Source organism: Aquarana catesbeiana, linkage group LG09 (assembly GCF_042186555.1).
Source record: "Aquarana catesbeiana isolate 2022-GZ linkage group LG09, ASM4218655v1, whole genome shotgun sequence".
Lineage (NCBI taxonomy): Eukaryota > Metazoa > Chordata > Amphibia > Anura > Ranidae > Aquarana > Aquarana catesbeiana.
In genome coordinates this window covers 236,258,991-236,270,821 of record NC_133332.1, presented here as the reverse complement: position 1 = coordinate 236,270,821, position 11,831 = coordinate 236,258,991, and the positions used below count along the sequence as shown (strand labels likewise).

At 46.1% G+C, this 11,831-nt stretch overlaps 1 protein-coding gene across 3 annotated transcripts in view; it reads left to right on the top strand.

The window, feature by feature from the left end:
- The first annotated feature begins 5,620 nt into the window (after positions 1 to 5,620).
- The window catches only part of PNPLA7 (patatin like domain 7, lysophospholipase), a 478,577-nt gene continuing 472,366 nt past the window's right edge, over positions 5,621 to 11,831 (top strand). The window contains exon 1 of one of the 3 annotated variants that reach the window (XM_073599988.1): positions 5,621 to 5,738. In XM_073599988.1, the coding sequence (XP_073456089.1) occupies positions 5,726 to 5,738 (13 nt within the window). In that variant the 5' untranslated portion in view covers positions 5,621 to 5,725. The remainder of the gene's footprint in view (positions 5,739 to 11,831) is intronic. The other 2 variants (XM_073599989.1, XM_073599987.1) reach the window with 2 other exon arrangements.

The following is an 11,831-nucleotide window of genomic DNA, read 5'->3' as shown; positions in this document are numbered from 1 at the left end:
GTGCTAACCCCAACACCTTTGTAAAGATGCGTGGGGCTGAGGAAAGACCGAAAGGGAGGGCCTGAAATTGAAAATATCGGGTCCCCATACTCTTCTTCACTGCCAATCTCAAAAACTTTGGGAAGGCTGGATGGATAGGGATATGAAGATAGGCATCCCTTAAGTCCAACGTGGCCATAAAGCAGTTTGGGTATAGTAGGTTTTTGATTGCAAAAACCGTCTCCATACGGAAATGCTTGTATCTGATGGACTTGTTTAAGGTCCGGAGATTCAGGATAAGTTGAAACTTTCCCGATGGCTTTTTGACCACAAATACATGGGAATAGAATCCCTTGCCCTGCTCTGACTGTGGAACAGGAATAAGGTCTTTTTGATCCAATAAGTCTCCGATCTGGAGACCCAGAGCCCTCGCTTTCTCTCGATCTTGTGGAGGAAAGGTGACCAACAATCGTTCTGACGGTTGGTGAACAAACTCCAGCCTGTACCCGTTGGTCACCCGAGGTACCCGCTGACAGGTGTGACTGAATCTGAGTCAACCAAACCTCCAGATTTCTGGCCACACAAGTGGAGGCTAGAGCTGGTTTCAGGTTCCCAACCGCTGAGTCCCAGGCTCTTTGGAGAAGGATATCCCCCCTCTTGTCCATCGGATCCTTAAGTGTGCCCATATCATCGAACGCTAGGTTTGAATTTTTTGAAACCTTTGAAAGAGGTGCGTCCAGCTTCGTTTTTTTATTCCACGGCTGTGCAGTGTCCTCATCAAAAGGGAACCTCCTTTTTAGGTTACTAGAGAAGAACGGTTTTTCTCTCTGGGTTATCCCATTCCAGTTTAACAGTATCAACCAATGAACTATGGACTGGAAAAACTCTAGGTTTTTTCTTATGCAATTCCTTATACATAAGATCATGTTTGGATAACTGAACCTCCTCCTCTTTCAATTCAAGGGTGGTATAGATAGCCTTTAACAAGTCATCTACATCCTCTACAGATAACTTAAATCTCAAGCCTCGAGTGGATTCTCTATCCCTGGGCTCTATATCTGACCCTGATTCTTCAGGGGAAGAACGGGTAGATTTGACCTCAGCCTCAGAGTCTTCACTCTCTGCCTGCTGCGGAGTGCTGACTGAAGCTCTCTGTGTGGACGGACCCTCTGCTGGGGTCTGGAGCTTGTAAATTAGTGTTCTAAAAGAACTAAAGGTGGATGCAAGCTTGTCCCTAACAGAGGTTAGCATTTTCTGACAAGAGGCAACCGGGTCATCCTTTACAAGGCCATCTATACAGCTGCGACAAACGGCTTTGCTCCACGAGGAGCTCAATTTGTTTGTGCACACTGCACATTTCTTTTTAGGTGGCTGCGCTTGAGTCTTGTCTTGGGTCTTTTTCTGTAAGACAAAAAGATAAGTGACCCATAATGAGACTCACAGCCACCTCGCCACTCCGAACCACCATGTGCAGGAGGGAAGAAATGTGTCCCCTTAACCCACTACTACAGAGAGAGGAGGGGGAGGGAACACTTACAGGGAGAGCAAGATAGTGACATAACATTTCAGGCTTACCTGTGAGGTGCTGGTGTTGGGCGCATCGACTGCCTGTGTAGAAACTGCAGATTGATCCATCTTACCCCTTTATGGCTTTCCACAGCCTGGCTGCTTTTACCAGAAGACACCAGCGGCCAGTGTCTCCTATTCGTGCCGTTTATGGAGACTGGAACCAGCGTCTGCGGTGCCCGGCGATGGCGTCATATGCCCCGGAAGTGACCTGTTCTCAGTACTTCCTGTGGGCCAGCTTGGAGCGCAGAAGCCCCGCCCCCTACTCGAGCGCCGCAGCTTCCTGCTTCTCCTCACACAACTAGCCATGCTGCCTGTGAGGAGAGGATACTGCTGCTTTGCTTTCATAAGAAAAGCGCTTATGGGAGCTGACACCATGCCGATCCTGGCCCTCTCCAGGCACTGAGACACAGGAGACTGCAGCACAGCCAGCCTCTCCAACGTAGTGCTGCTACTGGCAGAGGAGAGGTTAGTGAAATGCCCCAAATAGCCCTATAGAGCCCCTGCTCATGAGACCTGGGGATCAGGTTCCAGGAACATGTTACCCCCCCGTCTGGAGGAAACACAAATAACTGACATGGGCCTGGAGGACTGCCCTTTTAACTGGTGGGTGTAACGTGTTTCCTGTCCTGGTAGGAGGAGTCCAAGGTCTCATGGGCTGTCCTGGAAGACGCTTGGAGAAAAATAAATATGTGTTGAAAAAACAGGGTCACCAAATATACAGAGACCTAGGCCAAGAAAAAACAGGAAATAAAAGAGAAGGGAAAGGAGACAGGACCTCACCTGAACGTTGCATCCAAGCACCACCAACAAAACGTAGAACGCACAGCTGGTGTGCAGTAACCCCCAAACAAAAGGAGACTGGCCATGGTCACAGCTAGCTCCAAATGGGGGGTATATAAGTATGCCGCCAATGCCACGTGGGTGAAAACAGGGAGGAGGGACCGCACCTAAGTCGAGTGTGTACTCGGCAGCCGGCGTGAAAAAGACTCCTCCATGGAGCACCGGGAATGTAAACGCTGGACGTCGGCGCGATGACATCAGAGCTGACGTCACACGCACGATGTAGGGTACATGGTGCCGATACGCGGAGGGGCGTCTGCCCGATTCTCATGTTCACGAAGTGAAAGGGGAGGACCCACTGGCGCATCGCAGCTCCTGCAGGGAGGAGATCCCAGCACCACCGAAACGCCCAGTCACCACATAAACCGCAAACCCTGGCCAGGCGGAGAATGTGCCTGGGATACATGTAGAAAGTAAACCATGTGGGGCATAAAATCGGCAACAGGAATGCATTGCTGCCTATAAGAATTGAAATTGGGTAAAAAATATACATAACATGTACATAGCTGAACTTAATGAAAATAAATAAGGACAGTATGTTATAAGTATCAAGAGTATTGAACCTTGACGTAAAGTACCCTATGAATAGGGGTGGACCTCACACAGGGAGGGTAGGGGAACACTAACGATCCCATATACCCAAATGCTTCCATCCCGGTATATATATGCAAATATGGGGGAATTGGGACTTTAAATGAAGCACAATTAATTACCGGGATGGAAGCACTTAATTGTGCTTCATTTAAAGTCTCACATCTCATACGGAATTATATTTATCTATATTATACTATACGTTTTACTCAATGACATCATTTTTTCCTAATTATTAAATGCACATTTACCATGTGGGTACAGTTGGCGGTATCAGGCATGTTGTTGCTAGCAATTATGTTTTACTATCTAATTTTTTTTCCATCCAATTATGTGTTGCCATACATGTAATACTTTATCATGTTTATGCCATGTGCACGCCTCTTATATGTATATGAAATGAACACCTTTTACCGCATATGAAATCAATACACTTTTTTTTAATTGTCTGTTATTTATTATAACCAATAAACATTTCAGGATGACATTCAAACATGGTTTACTTTACCTCCACTACCCAAGTGCTTCATCTTAAAGTCCCACTTTCCTTGTTGTATTTGCCCATTGCAAAGAATGCTTCCAAAGCGCCTTAAAACAGGACTTCTTACCTTGTTCTTAAGGTAAAAACCACCCGCCAGCGGGCGAATAGCACCGCAAAAACGAGCGGCACTTTAGCGCTAATGGCCGGGTCGTTGCAGTGTGAAAGGGGTCTAATGCATTTATCTCAGGTTCACATTGAGAGCGGGTTTGAAATCTCGCAAGTTAATTTCAAACCGGCAATGCAGTCTGACTTTGGGGGGCGATTTGACAGACATCTGCGCGGGTTCATGCACAGATGTCTATTCAAAACTGCCCCCAAAGTCGCCAAAAGTAGTACAGGAACTACTTTTGGGAATCGGTGTGGTGCCATTGCTGGCAATAGGTGCCAATTTGACATGTGATTTGAGATGTCAAATCGCATGCCAAATCGGCCCAGTGTGAACGTGAGCAGAATGCATTAAGGTGAAAAACCTTGAGACTTTACAACTCCTTTAGTGCTGGTTCACATTGATGCTACTTTGAGATCGTGCCACTTCTCTTGAAGTAGCACAATTTCAAAGTAGCAGGTCAGTGCGATTTCAGGTGCTACTTGGCTGACAGCTGTGCCACTTCATGCACAGAGGTCTATGCAAGTTACAACTGAAAAAGCAAAAAATAGTGCAGGAATTTTTTTTTTTTTCATATCAATGCAGCATCGTCAAGTCGGCGTTGCACCGATTTAAACGGCTCCATTGCCGACAATAGGGTGTGACTTGTCATGCGATTTTATACTGTCAAATCACATGACAAGTCGCACTGTTGTGAACGGGTGGCTAAATTGAACAAGCTGAAGTTAGATTGGCTACCATGCACAGCTACACCAGTTTGCACTCTCCAGTTTTAGTAAATCAACCTAATAAGGATGAGCTCCGGCGTGTTCGCACACCCCATGTGCAGAGCCTGCCAGGAAGTCAGCACTGCGCTGCGCTAATCACAGACAGTGAGACATTATCCCGATGCGCGGCTGCAGAGATCAGGAAATGTCTCAGTGCCTGCGATTAGTGCAGCACTGACTTCCTGGCGGGCTCTGCACGTGGGCTGTGCGAACACGCCGGAGCTCATCCTTACTCACTATGACAAGCTGGACACCACCGCTCCCTTCTACCTGACCAGGTTTACTGAAACCTCTCCAGCATATCTCCCAACTTTTTAAGATGGGAATGAGGGACACCTATCAGCAAAAGTATGCAGGCAGACACACCCCCTGCCATGCCCCCTTAAAGGAGAATTGTATTAAAAAAAAAAAAAAACAAGATTTGTTAAACCCACAAGTGCTTTTTTTTTTACCACTACTATTCCTTTACATTGGCTCACAAATGCAGCAATTTAGAAATCAGATGAAAGGTTTAGCGCTGGAAAACACTTTTTAGCCCCATATACACTATCAGATTTTCTGCTGATTTTTGTCTTCAGATTTACCAAAGCCATGTAGTACAAGGGCCTGCCTGATTGCATACAAATTGAAACTCCTAAGGTTTGACCTCATATTATATGGTTTTGGTAAATCTGAAGGAAAAAATCAGCAGAAAATCTGATAGTGTGTATGGGGCTTTTGATAGATACAAAGTGCATTTTATATACATCAATATAGATCAGACCAAAATGAGGGACAGAGGGACATCGCTCCAAATCAGGGACAGTTGGGAGCTATGCCCCGGCCTCCATTGAACAGACACATTGGGGGGAGATTTACTAAAACCGGTGCATACAGAGTCTGGTGCAGATGTGCATAATGACCAATCAGCTTCTAACTTTTATTGTCAACGCTTAAGTAATCAAGCTGAAGTTAGAAGCTGATTGGTTACTACGTACAGCTGCACCAGATTGTGTGTGCTGCAGATTTAATGAATCTCTTCCGTTTGCCTGGACGTCCTACATATGTTCTCCTAGATAACACGCCATCACTAACAATCTGCACTCAGCTGTCTTGTGTGGCCTCCTAACCCCCCCCCCCCCCGCATAGCCCCTGTGTACAGATCATAGACCCTCCACATTATACGACCACTCCAGCCTGCTCTCTGTGCTGTGCGTGTCACGTGGTGACAGAGGAACAGGAAGTGCTCACTTCTCGGTGCTGGGCTCTGATTGGGCGGAGCTGCTGCCCCATTTGTAGAGCCGAGAGTCACGTGACAGTCTGTCAGGTGTAGATATACATAAGGCCGGGGATATGGTGCCAGCAGGTAAGTGTCCTCTCTGTGTACTCACCGGACTGTTATCACAGCTGGGAGGGGGGCGCGTCCTCATATCACACTGCATGTGTGTGTTGTACTCAGCTCTGTCCTGTGGCTTGTTGTTCCTCCATACAGGGATAAGTGTGTGTATTGTACATTGTGTTGTATGGTCCCCCTGCACAGTTATAGACCTTTGTAGTAGTATGGAGTTGCTCTGCACACACTATAACAAACAGAGCTCAGTGCTGGTGTTGTATACAGAGAGTATGGCGGAGCCGGGTCACTCTGTAGTCACACAATTCTGCATGGAGTGAGATTTTTTTTTTTTTTTTTTTTTTTTTTTTATATGCCCGGCCTCAGGTGATAACAGGACCCTGGTTTTGTAATGTGAGGGGTGACAACCTTAACCACTTCAGCCCCGGAAGATTTTACCCCCTTCCTGACCAGAGCACTTTTTTGCGATTCAGCACTGCGTCGCTTTAACTGACAATTGCGCGGTCGTGCGACTTTGCACCCAAACAAAATTGATGTCAATTTTTTTCCCCACAAATAGAGCTTTCTTTTGGTGGTATTTGACCACCTCTGCTGTTTATATTTTTTGCGCTATAAACAAAAAAAGAGAAAAAAGCTATTTTTTTTTTTTTTTGCTATAATAAATATCCCCCAAAATATATAAAAAAACAAAACAAATTTCTTTCTCTGTTTAGGCCGTTATGTATTCTTCTACATATTTTTGTTTAAAAAAAAAAATCGTAATAAGCATATATTGACTGGTTTGCGCAAAAGTTATGGCGTCTACAAAATAGGGGATAGTTTTATGGCAATAATAATAATAATAATATTTTTTTTTTTATGTTATTAGTAATGGCGGCGGCCTGCCATATATTCTCTTTTAATCGTGACTGCGGCAATAAGGCGGATACTCTGGACACTTTTGACACTATTTTGGGACCATTGTCATTTATACAGCAATCAGTGCTATAAAAATGATTACTGTATAAATGACACTGGCAGTGAAGGGGTTAAACACTAGGGGGTGATCAAGGGGTTAACTGTGTCTTAGGGAGTGATTCTAACTGTGGGGGGGCGGGGCTACCACTGACATAACAGTGATCACTGCTCCAAATGACAGATGGGAAAATGCCTTGTTTGCAAAGGCATCTCCCCGTTCTGCTCCGTGACACGATCGTGGGACAGCGGCGGACATTGAGTCTGCGGGACCCACAGGCATAGTCACAGAGTACGTGGTGGGGGCGCGCGCCCACCCACAATGCAGCGTCTTAAAGGGGACGTATCTGTACGCCCATTTGCACAGCCGTGCCTTTGTGCCAACTTATATGGTCGTGCTCTGGTCGGCAAGCAGTTAAAGTGGAACTTTTAATCAGAAAATGAAGTCCTGCTAGATGACTTCAGGCTGGTCCCTTTTGCAGGTATATTTATGTACTACATTAATAAGTGTCTAAAATCCAGTAATACACTGTTTCACCCTGCTCTGCACATGCTCAGTTGCTCTCCATTTTTAGGCACAGCTGAGTTTGTAGAGACAGATCTGCTGACAGCCTTAGCCTGGGTTCACACATATGCGATACCAGACATCGTATTGCTGTGCCGATCACATGTGATGTCTGTGCAATGTGAGTTCAGGCGAACAGTTTGTATGGCTGAACTCGCATTGGTTTCGCACGAAAATAGTGCAGGAGCCTTTTTTTTTTTTTTTTTTACCCCACACTGGAATCGGATTGTATGGATGTTCACACCCATTTGATCCGATTCCTTTCCAAATTCACAGTTTGCACTGCGATCTGCGAACCGATCTGGGGGTGTTAACCACTTACCACCCGCTGTCGTTATACATCAGCTCTTTGAAGAGGGATATCATTGTTATGGCAGCAGATAGCCGCCATAACCCCGGTATCCTCTTCTTCAGCGGGCGGTCTGCTTTCAGATAAAAGTGGTCTCTGCGGCAGATTAGCCGCAAGATCACTTTTATCGGGGACGGGAGAGGGCCCCCCGCCGTGCTCCGGGGGTCTCCGCTAAGTCTCGGCCGCTATCGGCAGGTCCGGTAATATCGCGTCCTCTCATGTGAACAGCCTGGAGCCAAGTGAGGGGAATATGGCCCCCACTCGACTCCATAGGATTGACTGGCAGAAGCGACGTCAAACGTCACTTACGCCCAGTGCTCTTAACCATTTGCCGTTGGCAGGCCATCATAGGACGTGTAGCTATAGGCATCATTCAGATATCGGCATTTTCAGCCGGCAATTCCCTACACTATAAGAACGATCATAGCAGCTGTTCCGCCGCTTGATTGTTCTTACGGGCGGCGGAAGGGGAGCCCCCCCTCCCCCCGCCCTTCGGTGCTTCTACTGACTCATCGTTGGGACCGGCGAGTCGGAGAACGGCTCCACCGGCACCGGATGTTGAGCATAGAGATTTCTGGCGGACCATATGGACACTGGAGTCTCTATGATCGTCGGAGGCCGGGCGCGATGTTCTGACATCACGCCCGGCCTCTGCATTAAAAAAAAAACGGCGCCGCCTTGGCTGGGAAGCCGTGATCTTCTTCCCTTTTTCTTTTTGATTTTAGGCTTCCCAGCCTAAGGGTGAGATGTGGGGTCTTATTGATTATTATTTATTCACTGTAAAGAGGTCCTGTCATGTCATATTCATATTACAAGGGATGTTTACATTCCTTGTAATAGGAATAAAAGTGATCAAAACATTTTTTTTTAAATAGTGTCAAAATAAATTTTTTTTAAGTAAAATTAACAATAAAATTTTTTTTTTTTTTTTAAAGTGCCCCTGTCCCCGTGTGCTCGCACGCAGAAGTGAATGCATATGTAAGTCCCTCCCACATATGAAAACGGTGTTCAAACCGTCGCCGCAAACGTTAAAGTGAGAGCAATAATTCTAGCCCTGGTCCTCCTCTGTAACTCTAAACATGTAACCAGTAAACATTTTTAAAGCGTCGCCTATGGGGATTTTTAAGTACCGAAGTTTGGCGCCATTCCACGAGCGTGTGCAATTTTGATACGTGACATATTAGGTATCTATTTGCTCGGCGTAACTTCATCTTTGACGTTATGCAAAAAAAATTGGGCTAACTTTACTGTTTTGGTTTTTTTTAAAGCATGAAACCAAAAAAATGCTTTTGAAAAATTGCTGCGCAAATACCGCGCGAGATAAAAAGTTGCAATGACCGCCATTGTATTCTCTAGGGTCTAAAAAAAACATATATAATGTTTGGGGGTTCTATGTAATTTTCTAGCAAAAAAATGATGATTTTTACATGTAGGAGCAAAGTGTCAGAATTGGCCTGGATGCGAAGTGGTTAAAGGAGAAATTTTTTTCTTATAAATTTTTTTTTTTTTTTTTTTTTTTATTGTAGGTCTTTTTGACCCCAGATCTGATATTTTTTATTTTTTTTAAAAAGGACAGTGTCAAAAAAATAAATAAATAAAAAGACCTTTCCTTTTTAAAGCGCCACGTTCCGCCAACCTCACACGCAGATGCAAACACATACGCAAGTCGCGCCCGCATATGAAAACGGTGCTCAAACCACACTTGTGATTGTTGGAGCGAGAGCAATAATTCTAACCCTAGACCTCCTCTGTAACTCAAAACTGGTAACCTGTAAACGTCGCCTATGGAGATTTTTAAGGGTAAAAGCTTGTCATCATTCCACGAGCAGGCGCAGTTTTGAAGCGTGACATGTTGGGTATCAATTTATCGGCGTAACATTATCTTTCACAATATAAAAAAAAAAATTGGGCTAACTTTACTGTTGTGTTTTTTTTAATCCAAAAAAGTGTATTTTTTCCGGTGTGACATAAAGTATTGCAACGACAATTTTGCAACAACAAAAAAAGGACGTCAATTTTGTTTGGGTACAGCATTGCATGACCGCGCAATTGTCAGTTAAAGCGATGCAGTGCCGTATCACAAAAAATGGCCTGGTCATTGAGCAGCCAAATCTTCTGGGGCTGAAGTGGTTAAGTGGTTAATAACTTTGTATTGATACCCACAGTAGTTCGCAGGTGTCAGTGTGAACTGCCCGCAAAGGAGATGCGATGCAGGAATCGCTCTGGTTCCCACATCGTATATATGTGAACCGTGGCTAAAAGCAGAATTAAACCCTCCTATCCTTTTTCTTGAAAGATAAGACAGACACAATCAAAGTAAACACCACATCCCAGTATATTGAAAATTCAAAGGAAGAGGGGAAAAGAGGTCACAAACCTCAGGACTTTTAAGGTTTTAAGGCCCTACCCAACACCTTAAGGCTCCATGCACACTGGAGCTCATAAACGGCTGTTTTTTGGAGTTTGGGCGTTTTTTTTAATAAAAATAATAAATTTCTTTGCCTCTATTCAAAATCATTGGTTCCCTATGGGAGCCCATTGATTTGAATAGGAGTCACACCAGAAGTCGGATCATAATGATCCGACTTGCGGCGGACTTGTGTGCTGAGGATGAAGAGGAACCCCCGCCAAAATGAAAAAAAATTGGCGTGGGGTTCCCCCCTTGGACAATACCAGGCCCTTCGGTCTGGTATGGAATTTAAGGGGAACTCCCCTTCGCCAAAAAAAACAGTGTGGGGGTCCCCCCAAAATCCATACCAAACCCTTATCCGAGCACGCAGCCCGGCCGGTCAGGAAAGGGGGTGGGGACGAGTGAGCGCACCCCCCTGAACCTTACCAGGCCGTATGCCCTCAACATGGGGGTAGGTGCTTCGGGGCAGGGGGGGCGCTGCACCCCCCACCCCAAAGCACCTTGTCCCCATGTTGATGAGGACAAGGGCCTCTTCCCAACAACCCTGGCCTTTGGTTGTCGGGGTCTGCGGGCGAGGGGCTTATCGGAACTTGGGAGCCCCCTTTAATAAGGGGGCCCCCAGATCCTGGCCCCCCAACCTATGTGAATGAGTATGGGGTACATAGTACCCCTACCCATTCACCTGGAAAAAAGTGTCAAAAATAAAACACACTAGTGCTACACAGTTTTTTAAAGTAATTTATTAGGCAGCTCCGGGGGTCTCTTCCTTCTCCGCACTCTCTGGCCTCTTCTCCGCACTCTGTTGTCTTCCTGCTGGGCTCCTCTGCTATCTTCTGCTCTTTTGCTAGCGGTGGCCCGGTTTCTCCATCGTCTTCTTCCCTCTGCTCTTCTTTTGATGTTGACGCGATGCTCTCTCCCGCTGTAATGCTGTGTGCGCAACGACTTATATTGGCATGGGGCGTGGTCACCAGGTGATGTCATCCAGTGACCCCGCCCCATGATGGGACGTTACGTCATAAGGGGCGTGTCACTGGATGACATCACCTGGTGACCACACCCCATGCCAATATAAGTCGTTGAGCACACAGCATTCCAGCGGGAGAGAGCATTGTGTCAACATCGGAAGAAGAGCAGAGGGAAGACGACGACGGGGAAGACTGGGCAACCGCTAGCAAAAGAGCGGGCATAAGATGGCGGAGGAGCCCGGTAGGGTGCTCGCTCATCCCCACCCCCTTTCGGGGAGTTCCCCTTAAAATCCATACCAGACCGAAAGACCTGGTATTGTCCAAGGGGGAAACCCCATGCCAATTTTTTTTTATTTTGGCGGGGGGTCCCCTTCATCCTCAGCACACAAGTCGCAGTGCAAGGCAGATCATGATGATCCGACTTCTGTTGGGACTTCTATTCAAAACAATGGGCTCCCATAGGGAACCATTGATTTTCAATAGAGGCAGAGAAACGCGGTTAAAAGCTAGCGCTGCTAAACGTGCATTAACGGCAATGCAAAACGCTGATAAAATCTCGTTTTTAAAGCAGCATTTTCCTGCCAGCAATCCAATGTTCAGAACGGCCGTTTATGAGCTCCAGTGTGCATGGAGCCTAAAAGTCCCAAGGTTTGTGACCTTTTTTCCCCCCTTTGAATTTTCCTCCTATCCTTTCTTCAACTGCCATGGTGCTTCTCATGTGATCAGTTTTGACACCAGACATTTGATGGTTTGACAGTTTGGTTGGGGCCACAAGCAAAATTGACAGTTAGCAATCCCAGCATTCCAGGACTGTAAGGCTACGTTTTAACTATTGCAACCCCAAAGTCTCGCGATTTAGAGTGCA